Consider the following 19,310-nt stretch of genomic DNA (forward strand, 5'->3'; position numbering starts at 1 on the left):
TTATGAGCTATATATATATATATATATAATATATATTATATTATATATATATATATATATATATACTGAGAACTAACCTAGCTGCAGACAGGAAGCCGAGGAACATCATGAGTTGCCAAGCTATGATATTGAGGCTGCAATGTAACTTAAATTTAGTACTTATATTCTTTGTTTTGGAGTCAGCAATATAGAACATGTACTGTTTTTGTATGTATAGAAATCATCTTACCAAATGGAGAAGGCATCTATGGAAATTGCAGCATTTTTCATGTATCCTGCCAACAGGACTAGAATAGCATAGTACCATAACTCTAAGCTGACAAGCCAACAAGATAGGAAACAAATTGAATGCCATGTTATAAGGATTGACAATATCGGCTGAGGTATCTACTTAAGATGGGAAAAAAAAAAAATAGAGGTTGAAAATGAACAAAAACAGAATATTTTACCAAAGCATCACTCCTGAGGATATTGAGAGCTTTACTACCGGAAATAGATCAAGAAAAGCAGCAAAAGTGAATCCTTTCCATGTGTTAGGACACCAGCCACCAAATATATAAATAAATTCCCCAATTACCACTAACCAACTTGATATAATCATTGAACTCATTGCACCAGGAATCCCCCAATTCAATTTGCTTACAAAGATCCATGACAAGAGCACATGAAGTATAAATGTGCCAGCAGAAATCCATCCGACAATCATGTTTCTAAGTTGGCACTGTAAGTACTGTTGGATGGTCAAGCTGAAAACAAAAAAGTAGAGCATGGGGATGAACCATAGAGAAATATATCCGGCATCACTGGCTATGTCATCATCTTCTCCAAGTAGTTTGAAGATGGGTGATGCAAAGATGAATACAGGTAGCAAAACAGCTGTTGTGAAAAGATTGATAATCCATGATCTTTGCAAGTAAATACCCAACATGTGGTACTGCTTTGCCCCAAATGCTTGCCCACATAGTGTCTCAGTTGCACTAGACATCCCCAACTGCAAAATGGTTATGAAAAACCAAAGCATCAAATCAGTTTCTAGCTTGAACGTATGAAAACTGTTTAAGTATATATAGTTAAATTAAGAGGAAAAAAATCTGAATCCTCTTTCAGGGTCTAATCTGTGAATGATTCTGAATTATATATCATACCAATATCCCATTTGCAAATCTAACTGTAATGACTTGTATGAGGGCATAAGCTGCAAGCTGTACTTCACCAATGCGTCCAATGAAAGCTTGTGTGACTACAAACATTCCAAAGGATGTCACCCTAGCTAGCATAGAAGGAAATCCAACCCTCCATAGTTTTTTCGATTCCTCCCAAACTCTCCTCAGAATACTGTTTTCCTCTGGTTCTGTCCCAAGAAGCCTCTCATCCATGTCGCTCGCTTTTACTCCTGCAAGAACAAAATAAGACTGAGTTATATATAACTGTTCAGCAATGTTACTGCCATTTAAAACCTTACTTGCAATATGAATTATTGTGGAAGTTGGGAAAACAGTACTCACGAAGGTTGGCTAAATGTCATTTTCAACCAATATATGGAAAGGTAGATACATGACTGCCACTCTCAATTGTTAAATATTATTGCTTATATGTACATAATTAATGCGTATTAGCAATTTTAGAGAATATCTCCTCGTAATTCATTACCGAATCTTGGACTTGTTTATTAATTTTTTTTAGTCGAGTATATTTTAATTATGACATGTTTGAATCTAGTTTCATATAAAAGTAAATTCACCCATTTTTTTGTTCAGGAACATTAAATTTTTTTAATGTACTACTTAGTAGGGGACCAACATGTATGTCCTGCAGCCTGATAATTCAGTAGATGTTAAGGTTGATTCGAATTTAAGGACAACGACAAAAAGAATTTAAGCAAACCAATTCAGCGCACCATGCATGCTTTCTGCACTTCAAGAACATAGAATAAAATAACAGAAAAGAAACAAAAACTTGCAAGTCATTCTAGTCGACATCAAACTTTCCTCAATCATTCAGGGGAAGTGGACTGGTAGTTGAAAACACTATGAACAAGGAAATGAAAGTTAGATTTCGGTACACATGAAAGTATATGTTATGAAACATTATGTATTTATTATGAGTGGTTTGTCATAGAATGTGTCTAACATAAATATTGGGGCAAATCGTGCTGGTGTAATTAATAAATATATGTTCCAAAGTTAATGCAAAGAAATTAACCAAGAAGCTTGAGAAATTTGGCTGTATATGAATCTTTTTCAGTTCAATGCTAGGCATATATACTCCTATTAGAATGGGATTGTTTAACATAATTCTAATTTTTGTATTACATGATGTCTATGAAAGGATGGTAGAATCGATTGTTATGAAACAATAAAGGAAAGAAATACATAATTACATAGTACGTCCCTTGCCAACTTTGAAATTATATATAGTTATAATTTGAAGAAGTAGTCATATAATAAAATTAAGAAGAAGAAAAAAGAAGATAAACAGGCAGCTTACTTGGTTTTGTAATTTGATCACTTTCAGGCTTGTGTTGGTAGACACTGGCTCAAGTTTCTTCTCTTCACGTGCTCGCACACACAAGAGAGAGAGAGAGAGAGAGAGAGAGAGAGAGAGAGAGAAGAGAGTGGAGGGTGTTGAACAGGACGAGGGATTATGAATGAGAGAAGAGGGAATTAACTAAAATCACTTGCAATTAATCATACTTTATTGATACTTGCATTATCAATTGATTAGTATATTGGCGTGTTCAATTAATCATACTCGCCAAAACAGGGATTGAGAGGCCTCATGATCTTATTCCAATCCACCTTTAGCTCTTTCAGTGTTGTTGCCGTGTCTTCTGTTCTTTGGTTGCTGTTTTGACATGTTTGCAGGACACTGATTCAAGGCGGTTCTTCTTGGTTGAGTTTGCTTTGTCCATCTCCAGTGGCTGATCTAGGATGTTAATCAAGGAGGTCACTATTTTAATAAAAAAAAAACACAAATAAATTAAGAAGATATAAAATTATGAAGCATATATATACCAAAAATACAATTTTTCTAATTAACTCCTAATGTTTACAAATTACAATATCATTTTTCTATTCTTCATGTCTTGAAACCTTTTCATAATTGTGTCATTGTCAATAGTTTCGAAAACACCCCTTTCAGTATACATCACTAAACAATCATTCAACCAAACATCTTTCATTCGATTATGGAGTATACTTTTAATGAGATTCATAGCAGAAAATGCTCTTTCAATTGTTGTTCTTGCAACTGGCAAGACTAATGCCAACTTCATCAACATATAAACCAAAGGAAACTCGATATCTTGTTTGCTTTTGAACCATCTTTTGAGCAAGATCGGCAACTCCTTTTAGATCATCAAAGTTAGCATATATCAAGTTGATCATCAAGTGCCAAGAGATGTACATCGTCAAATTCCAATGGATAAAACTTAACAAGTTGAATCAATTTTTGTTCGTCAAAACCTGAGAAGGAATGGCGTGGATCAAGACAAGCTATGCATGAAAGCAACTCTGTATTAACATTATCAAAGTGCTCGTTCAGCTCTTGAAGCTGAAAATCAACCAAGTGTAAAGCAAATCAACCTTAAAGTGGTGAAGATTTGTGGATTTTTCAGCTCTACATCGTGATCTCCCACAGTGCACAAAGAAAGCATCCATGTCTGAAATATCAATCTCATGCTTATCACAAAAATTACAAATTTCTACGAATAAATCATCCCAATCATCTTTTCTAAATTCTTGTAACCTCCTCTTAGCTACGTTGACTAAACTCATAGCATTTGGAAGGTCTTGATCTTTTCTTTGTATTGCCTGTAATAAATCATTTGTGATTCTCAACACTTTTTTCATTAAGTGTAATAGGAATAAAAATTCAAAATCATTCATTGCTTTAATGAGTTTGCTTATTTCACCCTTGTTATCAAAAAATACTAATATCTTTTATACTCTCAAGCACATCAAGAGTTGGAAAAAACAAAGAAATCACACTAAGAATTGTACCATAATGTGAAACCCAACATGTGTCTCCAAGTCGTTTTAAAGTAGCTTCTTGATTCAAACCTCTTCCCGTTGCCATATTACCTCGAGCAATTCTTTCAACTATTTTTTCAATTTGTTTCATCTGAAGTATCTCTTTCCTTCTGCGAGAAGCCCCAACAAAATTTATTAAGGTTGCCAAATAATCAAAGAATGAACAAAGCTTTTCATGCTTTCTTGCAACTGATACAAATGTCAATTAAAGTTGATGAGCAAAACAGTGAGCATAGAACACGGATTGATTCTCGGCCAATTTAAACTCTTAAGGCTGTTAACATTTCCACTCATATTATTAGCACCATTGTAACCTTGACCATGAATATGTGACGTACTCAAACCATGTGTAGCAAAAAGCGAGTCAACGGCCACTTCTAGGATCTGAGAAATGGTTTCAGGAACATGCACAAAGCCAAGAATACGCTCAATGATGCATCCATGTTTGTTCACATATCTCAAGCCAACAACCATTTATTTTTTGACTGCAGAATCACGAGCCTCATCAACTAGCAAAGAGAAGAAATCATCTCCAATATCTTCAATCATTGCTCTTGTAGTTAGAAAAGCAGCAGTGTTGCAAATATCCTTTTGAATTGAAGGTGCATTCAATTTGTGATTCTCTGGAGCATTTTTCAAAGAAACTCTATTTGCATTTTCATTATGTTTGCAAAGAAATTTTAAAAGTCAAAGAAAATTGCCTCAATTATTTGAAAGCTTCGATTCATTGTGACTATGGAAAGGCTACGTGCATCCAAAGATACCTAACACATTCAATTGATGCATTCAAACCAACTCGATCATCAAGTTTTGCTTGACTTGAAATTCCAACAACCATGATATCGATGTGTTGCTTTTGCTTCATCAAATCTTCATAAGCCTTCAAACATTTATCATGACTACTATTATGCATTTACATGTATATCCAACTTATTCTTCTGTTTCCAATCTCTAAAGCCTTCGCCAGCAGATGAATCATGCCCACCTCGATGATCACCGTATTCAATATTGAAAAGATAACAACACAATCATCTTTACTTTCATTATATTCCAACCAAGTGCCATATTCCTTGTACCATAGTGGATTAAACTTACGTTTTCTTCTCAAAAAATCAGTAAGAAGAAAGTTTGTAAGTTTTGGTTGACAAATGCCCTTGATCAAGTATGCTTTTCAGATATTCTCTCTCTTTAGCATTATGAGCAATACTAGAAATACAAGGTCTTAGACCAGGATCGGTTCGAGCATGTTTAACTCTCATAACAAACTTATTCATGCCTAATGTATTAAAAGAATGAAAATAATTATAAACAATTAAACAAAGATTAAAAGCCTAACATAGATTAAAACTAAAAATATGAAAAAATCATGGAAATTAAAGTCTCAAAATCTTACATTTTTTATTGAAGCAAAAAAAAAAAAAAACCCAGATAGTAAATGCAAGCAAAAATCTCAAGAAAAGAAAGGAAAAGTATAATACTAAAAATGATAAAGTAAATTGTTAAATACGTAGAAATAAAATGAAGCAAAGAAATAACATGAAAAAAATTAATTAACATAAATAAATGCTTACTAAATATCGGTGCTTTATCGAGGATTGGAAATCTAGTATTAAAGGCAAGAGAAGAAGTGAGGCGTTAAGGGAAAGTTTAATATTTTGTATTGCACATAATATTTTGTACAATGATGTTTAAACTTGAGATGGGGAATAACAGTGTTTTCGGTCCAAAATTTAGTTTGTCATATTGTACAAAATATTTTATATAGTAATATTTAAAATTAAATAAATATCACAAAATATTAATTTAAAATACATTTCAACAATAAATTTCAAAAATTTCAAAAAAAAATTCAAGAGGGGTCCACAGCCCCCTTCCCCTCTCTAAATCCCTAAAAATATCTAAAATATATGATACTAACTAAAATAAATTCGGGAGGTCCATTGCCCCCTTGCCCCTATGTTAATCCGCCTCTGGTCCCACTCTCTGCTTCGACAATGATTTATGAGGGTTCTGATATGATATCATGGGTCGCTGGTCGCTTTTGTGTATTGGTTTGCTACATTAATGCTGACTGTTAGGTGCTGTTTACTTTTGGATGCCAAGTTCAAAGTTTGGTGCCAGTAAGAAAAAGAAACAGGTGACTGCTGGAGTTTTCGCTTCTTACTGCACGTTTGGTACAGGGAATAGATAAGCTATTCCCTGTTTATTCCCAAGGGAATAGCCTACCTCTGTTTGGTATGGTAATATCACAAAGAATAGCTATTACCTAGTAATAGCTATTCTCTCAAAAGGGGTAAAACTCAGGCATAGTTAAACCTGAGGTTCCCCATGGTTTTTGCTATTCCGTGATCATGAGAATAGCTTTGAATTATGATATGACTAAAATGCCCTTTACTGCACGTTTGGTACAGGGAATAGCTAAGCTATTCTCTGTCTATTCCCAAGGGAATAGCCTACCTCCGTTTGGTATGGTAATATCACAAAGAATAGCTATTACTTAGTAATAGCTATTCTCTCAAAATGGGTAAAACTCAGGCATAGTTAAACCTGAGGTTCCCCATGGTTTTTGCTATTCCGTGACAATGGGAATAGCTTTGAATTATGATATGACTAAAATACCTCTTATTGTTTAAAAATATTACAACCCTAGACCTATATATATATATTTTTTTTTCCATTTTCTCATTTTCTTTCTCTCTCTTCCCCCATTCTTTCCTCTCTTATTCTCTCTCTAAGTGGCATCAACGCCGGAGATGATGTTAGTGGCGGCGGCGACGACAGCGAAAGCGACGGCGACTGCGACGGAAGCGGCTGTGACGGCGATTTTATGACCGAATATGGTCGGACCAGATTACGCCGGAGATTTGGCCAGATCTAGCGCTCAACGGCCAGATCTGGCAGCAGGAAGCACCGGATCTGGTGCTTCCCAACCAGATCCCACGGTTGGATCTAGCACTCCACGGCCAGATCCAGCCGCGGGGAAGCGCCGATCTGGCGCCATAGTGGCCAGATCAGGCCACATGGTGCGCCAGATTGGAGTTTTGTTACACCGGTCGCCTTTCCGGCGATCGGCTCATGAAAAAGAAAAAAAGAAAAAGGGAAAAAATAAAATAAAAGAATAAATTATTTATAAAATTTAAATATTAATATTTTATATATAATTAAAACATTATTAATATTAATATGATTAAAATATTAAATATTAATATTTTAAACTATTAATGTTTTATTTATTAATTTTAATATTATTAAATTTTTAATGAATATAAAAATAAAAATTATTAATATTTAATAAATAATATTAAATTATAAATAAAATTATTATTAATTAAAATATTNCTTTGTTAATTTTTATAATAATAATATTAATTATAAATAAAATATTATTAATTAAAATATAAGTAATTAAATTATATTAAAATATTAATATTATAATTTAATTATTAATATTTTAATTAATTATAAATTATTAATATTTAAAAAATAAAATAAAAAATATTAAATATTAATAAAGGGTATTTTTGTCTTTTTATTTTCTATTCTTTTTCTATTCTAAAGCTATTGTTACCATCCAAACACTGTAATAAGTCATAATAATTATTCCTACTCTATTCCATTCATCATACCAAACTATATAATACTTATTCTATTCTATTCTCACCTCATTCTATTCCCACGTAATAACTATTCTATTCCATTCTTATCTATTCCGCGAACCAAACGTGTCATTAGTGGAACCTTCTGATGATCTCCCTGTGACACTTTCGTATATTGGCTATGTATCGATGAGTCTACACTTTTTGTTTGACTTTCCTGGCACTTTTAAGGCAGTGAACGCTTGAGATCTGTCTATTACTCAAAATCAGATCGCCCTTTCGTTTCTACAGGGCTTTCACTGCTTGAATGAAGATAGGTTACTGTGAAAAAAACCAAAGATAGATAGCTTTTTTAATGTACTTCTAGTTAAGCTGTAGTCTTCTGATAAATGAGTATCCTTTGTATGACATTATCCAATGAAGAAGGGGATACTTGCAACCAAGAAAACAAGGCAGCAGCCCACTATGAACTAACACACAGGCATCTTAAGTAAAGGAAAGAGAAAAATTAATAGACATTCAATGATCAACCACAATCTTATTGGATTGCGTGACCAAGGCACTAAACTTTAGAAATCGAAAATTGAATATCTTAACTAAATCCAAACAGGAAACTAACATTATTCTAACGACCATAAAAGAAAAGAAAACAAAACAAAACAAAACAAAAGTTCCTCAATAAAGCAACTACAAGTATTGTTGGATTGATCTTAAGCTTGAGGTGGGCTTTGATTATCTTCCTCTTCTGGTTTTATAAGCCAACGATTCAGACGTTCAGATGCCTTCTTTACCTGCAACAAAATTAGTAAAAATCCAATATCAATTAGTAACTCTGATGATAAGAGTGTGAGGAGTTTTGGGTATTTCTAATCTAATTGCTTACCTGCTCATCCCAATCCGTTCTCCACACAATGATAGCAACAATGAACGTTTGTAATGCTACTCCACCAAGCAGCCCAATCCATAGACCCTGAAAATTAGAAGAAGAAACTCCCAAAATTAGGGGAAAAACAAGTAAAAATACAAGGCACCATCCTCTTCATTTTGTATATATATATATATATTCCTTCTTACCACAACTTCAAGATGTAGCAGGTATCCAAGCACAGCTCCAAGAGGCAATCCTACGGCATAATAACACCCCAAGTTCACAAATGCAACAATACTTTGAAAACCAGAACCAATTGCTACACCTGAAACAACAATTCAAGCGTTTAGATATTACAAAGCACGGATTGATTTTGCAGGCAAAACCAATAAAATAAATAAATAAAAATAGAATAAAATGAGGCAAGTCTTGCCTGTTAGCACTGTTTGAATGCTGTTGAACAAGATTGAGATGGCAAGAAGAGTCGAGAGGCTTGACATAACTTCTGCAACTTGTTCATTACTGGTAAACATGTAGGAAATTTGACGCCCAAATACTAAGCACAAAACAAAGAACACCATTCCAATGCAGATTGATGTACTCATAATTGTTTTTATTGCAAATTTCACTGCCTTGGCATTTCCTCTCCCTAATTCATTCGCAACCCGCACTCTGTAAAGATTCAGGGCAGTGAAGGAGACAAAAACAAAAATTAAGATGTTGATATATTGAGGAAAAGGAAATCAAATATAAAGGGAAGGGAACAAATATTACATTGATGCACCATACAAGCCAAGGCAGATCATGAATTCCCATGCATTGACATTTAGGCTGCATTTGAGAAGCTAATTTCTTAGTAAAAGCAGAGTCAATTAATCAGTTTCTGATAGAAAACTAACTTACCAGATGGAGAAAGCAGCAATGGCAATGGTCGCATTTTTCATGTATCCAGCCAGCAAGACAAGAATGGCATTGTACCACAACTCTAAGCTGTCAATCAAAAAATCAATTCAAGAGATTAGAGCACACTGCATGTAACTTTACTTTGAATAGCCTCCTTGGGTGAAAATTTCTATGAGCACTGCTAGAGTAGCCAATACTTTTGAGCCTCGCTCGTAAATAAATCAAACATCAGTAGCAGGCATTTCTATGTATACTGATCAGACACAATGTAGGACAAAAAAATGTCACGCAGCTACTTAGCATTTTCAAGTTTCTATTGCACAACAGTTTTATATACTAGCAAGAGTAAGTAATTGCAAGAGTTTTTTTGAGATTTACCATATCATAAAGCCAGAGGCCAAGGAGAGCTTTACTATAGGCAATAGATCATAGAATGCAGCTTTGGAGAATCCTTTCCATGAATTGGGGCACCAACCTCCAAAGATGAACACAAACTCTCCGAAAACCATGGCCCAACTACATATATTCAAGGAACCCATTGCCCCAGCAAGGCCCCAGTTAAGTTTGTAGACAAAGATCCATGACAGCAACAAATGAAGAACAAATGCAGCAGCACTTAGACACCCAACAACCAAGTTCTTGAGCTGCGCCTGGAGGTACATTTGGATGGTGAGTCCAAAGACCATGTAATAAAGCATGGGAATAAACCATAGAGAAATTGGCCCAGCTGCATCTGCAATCTCGTCTTCCTGCCCAAGTAGTTTGAAAATTGGTGTAGCAAAAAAGAATACAGGGAGTAATATCGTCGCGGTAATACCATCAACAATCCATGACCGTTGCAGGTATATTCCCATCATGTGGTACTGCCCTGCTCCAAATGCTTGTCCGCATAGAGTTTCAGTTGCACTCGACATGCCAATCTTTCACATTATTTGAACAAAAAAAAAAATTAGAACAATACTTTGTTAGGTTTCATAATCTTACTTGAAATAATAACCAACAAAATCTTATGGAAAAAGTGAATGTAGAGTTAATTCATGAGAGCTGGCTTACCAGTATACCATTGATAAACCGTACAAAAACGCTTTGAACGAGGGCATAAGTGGCAAGCTCAACTTCCCCAATGTGACCAAGAAACGACTGTGTCACAACAATCATCCCGAAAGAAGTGACCCTAGACAACATACCTGGGAAAGCAACCCTCCATATTGTCTTTGTTTCAATCCAAACTCTTCTTTTCAGATCAGTCTTGTCTTCTTCTTGTGGCTGTGCAAGAAACCTTTGCTCTAAATTGTCATCCATGGCTCTGCAAAATGAGAGTAGAATGAGAAATTTAATTTCAAGGCCTGACTGAACTTTTCCAGTTGCCTTAAGTCATCAACTTGCCTGATATGAAGAGGGGAGTCAAATAGATTTACCTGTCTACTCTGTGCCCCAAGTTCAGCACAAGCAGACCTAGCAATCTAGGACTTCCCTGAGAGACTCGGAAATGCTTTGGCTGTAAATTGTGCCACAATGAAACAAGCCTCTACAATTGGAAAAATGCTTAATTTGTTATCTTTATATACAGAATTATTTTTGAACGATTGACTGGGGAGTAGAGAGAAAAGGAAGCTAAAAAGGTGAGAAGCTGACGGGTAGTTTAGTTAGTTGGTTCTATGAATGTTTCCCTCGAGAGGAATTTCATATTTTCTAGAAATGATGAATGCTCAATATTTAATAAGGGACTACGTTGGAGAAGTAATGACCATGCATTAGAATTTTAAATTTTATGCTCACCAACCTGTAATTTAAAATTTAGAAATATCTTGTACCTAATAAAATACGAAACAAAAGTGAACCTACCAAATTAAGTGCATAACATTTAATAGTGGAAATAATGCTTGGTAAAATTAATACAACTTAATTTTGCTTATAATTTTATACAAGACATAACAAAGTGGGCAATAAAAAAAAGTGAATTAACTCGACTTAGTTTAATTGTTTTTTTTTTTTTTGAAGAGTTGTTATGAAGCAAAGTGAAGGGAAAAAAATAATTTCATATTACTTAAAAATGGACAAGTTATTAAAATGTAACCCTTATCATAGTTCAATCAATTAATATAGTAATAGAATTGTGTATTTTGTTATATAAAGAAGTTATATGTTTTATTTATAATTCTTTCAAACCTATAATTTGAATTTATGCCAAAAATGTAACTGTTTTTACTTTTAAAAGTAAATTTTTAATTCAAATGTGTTTTTACTAAAAAATATCATCTTTTGCACGGATGATGGAGATTTTAAACTCTGTAACTAGATTTAAAATATTGACACATACCTTATTAAAATATATTTATAAAATTAATTGATTGATTATTAAATTAGTATATAATAATAATTAATTAACACCACTTTAAAAATGTATCATCCAATTGTAGACAAGTGTCATCAGCCAATTCTATACAAGTGTCATCAGCCAATTCTATACAAGTGTATTACGTATAGGACATTCTTTTTGTCTATGATGTAGACGGCGGAAGTGCTTCACATCACAGGACACAATCCGAAAAGCGAAAGGAAAGTAACTGGTAAAAGTAGATTAAAAGTGAAGAGCACCAACCAATATTCAACCAATATTTAGCTGGTAGGTGGAGCTAACTGGTAAGAATAGGAGTTGACGTTTATTTTTCAATTCTTTTTTTCTTGTCATGGTCGGATTAGTTGCGTGCATTTATAGCTTTGGATACAACATTTTTGATGCGAATTAAAAAGCGATTACTGTAAAACGATTTGACGGCTGTGAATTAAATGTAAATTGAATGCTTTGGCTTGGATTACCTTGAAAACGACAAATGTTGTTATGAATAAAGGACATCAGCTCCATTGCAGTACAATTCAAATCTCATGTCTAAACTAAATGTTTTTTCCATTACCATCATCACATTTTCACCCCTTTCATCATATTAATATTCAGAAAGCTTGAGTCGTATTTATTTAAAAAACTCTGAATAAACTTTTATTTTTCAATTGTCTTCAATTCTATTCACTTCTTTTTATTTGGATCAAAATAGATATTTATCATTAATGACAAATTAACTATCATTAATTAAAATAATATTTGTTATTTATTTTTTCATGACATTAGTATAGAAGTGAAAATATTGTGTGATCATATAAACATGCCAAATCTATATGTCACGTCATTATACATTATAATTTGTCAATATATCATGATAGTATCACGTGATATAAAATAATAAAAATTTAATTAAATATAATAAAAAATATTTATTTAATTTTTTTTTGATAATTTAATAACTTTTTTTAGATGTTGTGCTAATTATGAGTTTTTTTTTAATATTTTCTTGAAAGGAAAAAAGGAGGCAGAAAATATGGGGAAAATATGGCTAAAATCTATTTTATTTGTTTAATCGAAAAGCAATAAGAAATGTAAGAAAAATAAAGGTAGCCAAAATTTTTCTTCATCAACCTACTACAATTAACTACTGTTCATTTAATTTAAACTAGATACGGGCCTCGATTATCTTCTGCTTCCGGTTTTAAAAGCCATCGATTGAGACGTACATATGCTCTCCTTACCTGCAATAAAATCATTTAAATTTAACTCCAAAGGATAAAGTTACAGTTAAAAGTATAGATGAACATCCTAAATTTGAGCTATTCTATTCCCTTGTATTGGAAAAAAGGAAAAAAAATATATTTCTGTTTTATGAGTTTTTTTTTTTTTGGTTAATTTGGTTACCTGCTCTTCCCAATCCGTTCTCCACACAATGACAGATAGAATGACGGTTTGTAACACCACCCCACTAAGCAATCCAACCCATAGACCCTACAATAGGAAAGAATTTAATTATGAGACTCAAATATAATATTATCAAGGATTAATTAAATTATGATTATAATGTAATCTCATCAAATATGAATGAAAATATTCCTTCTTACCCTAACTTCAAAATCTAGCACATAACCAAGCACAACTCCAACTGGTATCCCTACTGCATAATAACATCCCAAGTTCACAATTGCAACAGTACTTTGCATACCAGCACCTGTGGCTACACCTGAAACATCATTTATAGATGTGTATTAATCTTTTTTTTTAAAAAAAATTACATGAATACATGCTAATTAATCTTAATTCTTTCACTGGCAGAGGAGTTCTAAAGAGAAATTAAGAAAAAAAGGAAAAATTACCTGATAATACTGGCTGAACACTATTGAGCAAGATTGAGAAGGCAAGAAGGGTTGAGAGGCTTGATACAGCTTTTGCAACTTCCTCATTGGTAGTAAACAAGTATGAAAGTCGATGCCCGAATACTAAACACAGAATCCAGAAGAACACCCCAAATGATATTGAAGTACCAAGAATGGTTTTTATGGAAAATTTCACTGCCTTTGCATTTCCTCTCCCCAGTTCATTCGCAACACGAACACTGTAGAAAGTCAGGCATTAGAAAGAGGAAAGAAAATTGAATGTTGATATATATTGAGAAAAGGAAACTAGCTAGAAATGTTATGGATCATATAGAACATTACATTGAAGCACCCAGGAAGCCAAGGCAGATCATGAATTCCCATGCATTCATATTGATGCTGCAGCAATGAATTAGTTTTAGATTAAGCAGCTTTCTTAGTAAATTGGAACACAAAAACTGAGTAAATTACTATCTCTGTTAGAAAACTTACCAGATGGAGAAGGCATCAATGGAAATGGTTGCATTTTTCATGTATCCAGCCAACAAGACGAGAATGGCATTGTACCACAGCTCTAAGCTGTTAATTACAAATCAACTTAAAAGATTAGAGTACTGCATGTAACTTTACTTCCAACAGGATCAGTAATTTTAGAATCAATTCATGCATTTATCCCAAAAAAATTGTTAAAGATTTTTATGCATTGAAATCCTAAGTGCTTTGAGTAGCCTTCAACAGTCTAAACACTACTGACTCTAATGCTTTGAATCATATTCAGTAAGGTAATTAGTGACATTCCTACTGATGCCAACTTATGTACTAAGACTCCATTTCATATATACTTTGTTTTTTGACATTCTTACCTTTTGAAAAGTAGCAGAAAAATAGACATTTATAAGCCAGAAAGTGAAATTACCAAATCATGAGGCCCGAGGCTACTGAGAGCTTTACTACTGGCATCAGATCATAGAAGGCAGCTTTAGTGAACCCTTTCCATGTATGAGGGCACCAACCTCCGAAGATGTAGACAAATTCGCCGATGACCATTGCCCAACTCGATATATTCAAGGCTCCCATTGCCCCAGAGACTCCCCAGTTAAGTTTGTAAACCATAAGCCAAGACAGTAGTAAATGAAGTAGGAATGAGGCGGTACTTAGCCACCCCACAACCAAGTTCTTGAGCTGTGCTTGGAGGTACATTTGGATGGTAAGGCTAAATACCATATTGTAAAGCATGGGAATGAACCATAGGGAGATTGTGCCAGCTGCTTTTGCAATCTGCTCCTCCTGCCCAAGTAGTCTTAAGAGCGGTGTAGCTAAAAGAAAGAGAGGGACTAATATCGTCGCGGTGGCACCATCAACAATCCATGATCGTTGCAGGTATATTCCCATCATATGGTAGTGTTCTGCCCCGAATGCTTGCCCACAAAGTGTTTCAGTCGCACTCGACATGCCAATCTTAATTTCCCATTACATGAGACAGATTAATAGAATTTGGTTAGGTATCAAATAATTGTGATAATACGCAAAGCAATCCAAAATTTTTAAGTGTGAATCTAAAGAAGAGATCAGCTTACCAACACTCCATTCACAAATCGTACAAGAATGCTTTGAATGAGGGCGTAAGTGGCTAGCTCAACCTCGCCAATGTGACCGAGAAACGACTGTGTCACAATCACCATTCCAAAAGCAGTGACCCTTGCCAACATTGAGGGGAAAGCAATCCTCCATATGATCTTTGATTCAATCCAAACCCTTGTTTTCAGACCAGCACTCCTTCCTTCATCTTGCTTTGCAAGAAACCATTCTCCCAAATTGTTATCCATAGTCTCTGCAAAATTATGGCATGGCATGAACAAAATGAGACGATTTGGCTAACACCCAGATTCATCAAGTACTGCTTGGTTTTAAAATAAGTTGGGGATCACTCTATTGAATTGATTGCCACCCTGTTCTGCCCTTTGGTGGCCCATAAAGTTCACTACTGTAAAAAGCAGACCTCCAAAAACTCCTTTCAGGACAAAAATGATAGCCAAAATCTAGAAAAGAAGTTGGATGATTACTTGAAGCTGACTTTGGTCTTAGGAATGATGAAATGTCAGCATTTGATGGACTAGATGGAGGAAATTGACAAGTATTTACTAGTAATATAAAGTGCACAGTACGAATTTAAGATAATTATTTCATTAATTAAGGCTTTAATATGATTTTCCTATTTATTATTTATTTTTAGTTTCTGTCAGTATGTAACAAATAGTTTATTTCAATACAAAAATAAACTGGATATGTTTGAAAAAAAATGAAAATTTTAACTTATATATATATAAAGAACATAACCGATGAGTTTGTACGTGTGAAGCTGTCTTGTATAATGTAATGCAACATTTTAATCACTTATTACTAAGTAATATCAACTTATTTTTTATTATTCAATTTTGCTTAATAATTTAAAAAAAAACAATAAATGATACTAAGTAATACAAGTTCAATTGAATACAAACCTTGAAAAAAACAAAAGCATCCAATGATTAAAGCAAGTCTTTTTCCTTCACGTGTAGTAGATCAGCTATCATTTATCGGACCTTTTAAATATTCGATCAGAAGTATTTTATTGGATGCATTCAGAAAATAAGGGGGAAAGCAAATAATGGAACAAGAATCTGAGGATTGATAGTACAAAAACGAGAAAAAGGAGGATATCATGGGACAAAACATGAAAATGATGCTTGAACTGATAGTTAATAATTTTGAGTTTTTGACTCTAATTTTTTTTTTATATATGTGATTGTAATATTTTATTAATAATAGTTAGTAAATCGTTAATTGTAAAAATATTTTAATTCAAAATGAATAAAAAAATTTATGAATGTAATAAAAATAAAATTTTATTTAAAATTTTTAAATAATTTTAAAAAATTTTAAAATGTTATATTAAAATTTTAAAAACATGTGATATACATGAATTTGAAGTCATTTGCAAAACAAAAACACTCGAATTGTGTATTTAAAGAATAATAATCCTGCTTCCAAAAAAAAAAAGAACAATTATCCAAAATATTAAGGAAAGGTGTTTGACTTTTATACTTTGGCAAAAAGCATATTTCATAATTGTTGATAAGCACATGCTTTAAGACAAATCTCCTGAGAAGGTTGAAGCACATTTGGTCATGGATGACAACATGCTCTTCTTTGGTTGGTAGCTGGCGACATCAGATCGTTGTGTTTTACAGTTGTATCAGAAATTATTTGCACATTTTTGTACCCCAACTCATTATTTCTCAATTGAATTGTTGTTCTTGTTTTCCATAAAGAAAATATTTTCAGAAAAGGGAAAAAAATAGAAATAAATTTTCCTTTTTAAATCAATGAAAGGAAAATGGAAAGAAAGAAAAACTTATAGCGGCATTAACGTAATAAGCCAAAGATGATGTTTACAGTGTTCATTTCCTGGTCCCTTTGTTGCTGACGAGGGTAGGATTAGGATGAGTCTCTAAGCCAGTTTTTGGCAAAAAGATGTTGTTCTGGAAGCTCTAGTAACTCTGTCCAGACATGGTTAATGTTCTAGAAATGGTTCTAAAGACTGGCAGTGACATCCTGGAGGAGACCATGGCAATCAATGAAAATAGATACGTTTTTCAAAGAAAATAAAAATTAAGGGGTCCCACATTCTGTTACCAATGCTAGCCGACCAGACCAAAGGAATCCAAGTGGATTTATACAAAGTGAAAACATACTAGTATTCCCCTTTTCTTTTTCTTCCCTCCTCCGTCCCTCTATCAAATTTATTTCCCTCCTATATTGTATTCTAAGAACAAATGCATGCAGTAATTCTAGTAGTGCAGTGCCATGTAGAAAGAACTAATGGCCAATAAAATTGAATAGGGGACAGTAGTTAAAATTTTAAAATTCTAATTTAAGCTCCTTGAGAGAATATCATCATTGTATTGTGTATCCCCACCAAAAATAAAACCATATATATATATATGTACGTACATACGTGTGTGATCAAAACAAAAAAATAGAAGTGTATGTATAGTTGTGGTCAATGTAAGAGAAAACGAGAACTCATTTTATTTTATTTCTATTATTAATTTGATCGTCCCGTGAATCAACATGTTAGCCCCTTTTTTCTTCAAAATCATCAATAGTTTGTAAAAGTAGGATTGGACCTAAGATTTCTTGTAATATTTTTGCCGATTCTTATTAAATCAAACCTGCACCCCCCAGCAGTTCTAAAGCTACTAATTATAAGGAAAAAGAAAAAGGTCAATCCAATCAAGAGAGAAAAGAAGGTTGGGAGAAAGATGGAGGATGATGACAGTATTAGCTGATCAAGTTTCTTCTTCTTTTTTTCTTGTATAAAGAAAGGACCGCCAGACTCCACCCAAAGATTTAAACTCAAGCATCGATCCTCCCAGCGGTATCAGTTAAAAGTGAGGGATTTGCTGATCGAATTTTGATTTCAAAGTTTGATCTTGATTCGAAAATGAATCGTGCAGTGGAACAAAAATGATGTTTGGGCAACATGACTAGAGTGATCATAGCTAGAGAGATCGAAAACTTACAGGAAAAACCGATAGCCTCTAGAGCTTTCAGAACTAGCTGGAAGTAGACTCCAGGGGTCGAGAATTTGCCGCAGCCTGGAACTCCAAACAGAGAGAGATGGAAACGAAGAGTAGCACTACTGGTTCATGTGCTAGACAAGAGAAAGTTTGATGAAGTTGGACCAAAAAAATAAAACAAAGGATGGTTCAAACTTGAAGCTTATCAAGTAGGCAGGGGGCAAGAACTTATTAAATGAGAAAAACCTGAAGTACTTGGTGGTGGTTTTCCTGCCTTAAATATCAATCCTATTTAAGAAAAAAATACTACTAATAAGTTAATAAATCGCCTGATTCAATACAATTGGCTAAAATACTATATAAAGATTGGTCAGCAGGATCGGACCAGGATGAGGATCAGAGACAACAGTGAATTGTTCTTTCATATCTTTTTGCTCCTTGCTTTATTTATTATAATTTATACGCATTTTAAGTATTTTTTTTCTTTTTCTTTTTTTTGGGGTAAAGCCCTTTCTCATTTTTGACAGTTTGATTAGATTAAACAATCACAATCAATCTTCTCAGATCCATCTATTCATCCCAACTACTTAACCTTACATATTCATAAACTCAAGTAATAGAGATATAAATATAAGAGATTATAAATGTGTTAAATAACCCATATTTAAAAATGAAAATAATATATTGGGTCTGAACGATGGGGACAAATTCAATAAAATGAACAGATATATTAATCATTCTCACTATTTTCTGAAGTAAAATTCCAATTATATGATTAATTTATATTTATTTCAAATTTCTATATTAATTAGTAAGAAATCAATTCTTATGTGTAGACAAAATTTATCAGGTCTGGTTCTTTTTAGTATTATTAATATATATATATATATATATATATATTTATATATAACTAGAGCCAGATCCATGCATCCTATTTCATGCGATAGGTAAACAAAAAAATTGAATAAGAACAGCCAAAAGTTAACCATTGACTCAACTGAATCTAATAATAGTAAAATTTATCATATTAAATTAAGCAGACTTATGATAAGAAACAGAGTACCTTCAATATATTTTGTTTATTTAATACAGAACTATACCTAACTCCATGGTAATAAATATATATATATAAATATATATATATATATATATA

At 33.2% G+C, this 19,310-nt stretch overlaps 4 protein-coding genes across 4 annotated transcripts in view; all 4 read right to left on the reverse strand.

Annotated features, from left to right (window-relative positions):
- Positions 1-1,397, reverse strand: part of LOC18599748 (protein DETOXIFICATION 24) — a 3,020-nt gene extending 1,623 nt beyond the window's left edge. Inside the window, exons 1-4 of the mRNA XM_018121207.1 lie at positions 1,146-1,397; positions 450-991; positions 230-316; positions 78-134 (exon numbers count right to left, since the gene is read on the reverse strand). Coding sequence (XP_017976696.1) covers positions 78-134; positions 230-316; positions 450-991; positions 1,146-1,376 — 917 coding nt within the window. The 5' untranslated portion in view covers positions 1,377-1,397. The remainder of the gene's footprint in view (positions 1-77; positions 135-229; positions 317-449; positions 992-1,145) is intronic.
- Positions 3,364-4,944, reverse strand: LOC108662022. The gene is made up of 4 exons (XM_018121047.1): positions 4,796-4,944; positions 4,518-4,677; positions 4,314-4,415; positions 3,364-3,552 (listed from the first exon to the last, which is right to left on the reverse strand). The coding sequence occupies exons 1-4, from the start codon at positions 4,942-4,944 to the stop codon at positions 3,364-3,366; spliced, it is 600 nt and encodes a 199-aa protein (XP_017976536.1).
- Positions 7,986-11,034, reverse strand: LOC18599749 (protein DETOXIFICATION 24). The gene is made up of 9 exons (XM_007029842.2): positions 10,817-11,034; positions 10,452-10,704; positions 9,777-10,318; positions 9,399-9,485; positions 9,270-9,326; positions 8,929-9,167; positions 8,702-8,820; positions 8,511-8,597; positions 7,986-8,418 (listed from the first exon to the last, which is right to left on the reverse strand). Exons 2-9 carry the CDS (start codon positions 10,698-10,700, stop codon positions 8,338-8,340), a joined length of 1,461 nt encoding a protein of 486 aa, XP_007029904.2. The 5' UTR covers positions 10,701-10,704; positions 10,817-11,034; the 3' UTR covers positions 7,986-8,337.
- Positions 12,772-18,562, reverse strand: LOC18599750 (protein DETOXIFICATION 24). Its single transcript, XM_007029843.2, has 9 exons — positions 18,161-18,562; positions 15,173-15,426; positions 14,512-15,053; positions 14,088-14,174; positions 13,938-13,994; positions 13,596-13,834; positions 13,344-13,462; positions 13,144-13,230; positions 12,772-12,980 (listed from the first exon to the last, which is right to left on the reverse strand). The coding sequence occupies exons 2-9, from the start codon at positions 15,419-15,421 to the stop codon at positions 12,900-12,902; spliced, it is 1,461 nt and encodes a 486-aa protein (XP_007029905.2). The 5' UTR covers positions 15,422-15,426; positions 18,161-18,562; the 3' UTR covers positions 12,772-12,899.

The sequence above is a fragment of the Theobroma cacao genome, chromosome 5 (genome assembly GCF_000208745.1).
Source record: "Theobroma cacao cultivar B97-61/B2 chromosome 5, Criollo_cocoa_genome_V2, whole genome shotgun sequence".
Lineage (NCBI taxonomy): Eukaryota > Viridiplantae > Streptophyta > Magnoliopsida > Malvales > Malvaceae > Theobroma > Theobroma cacao.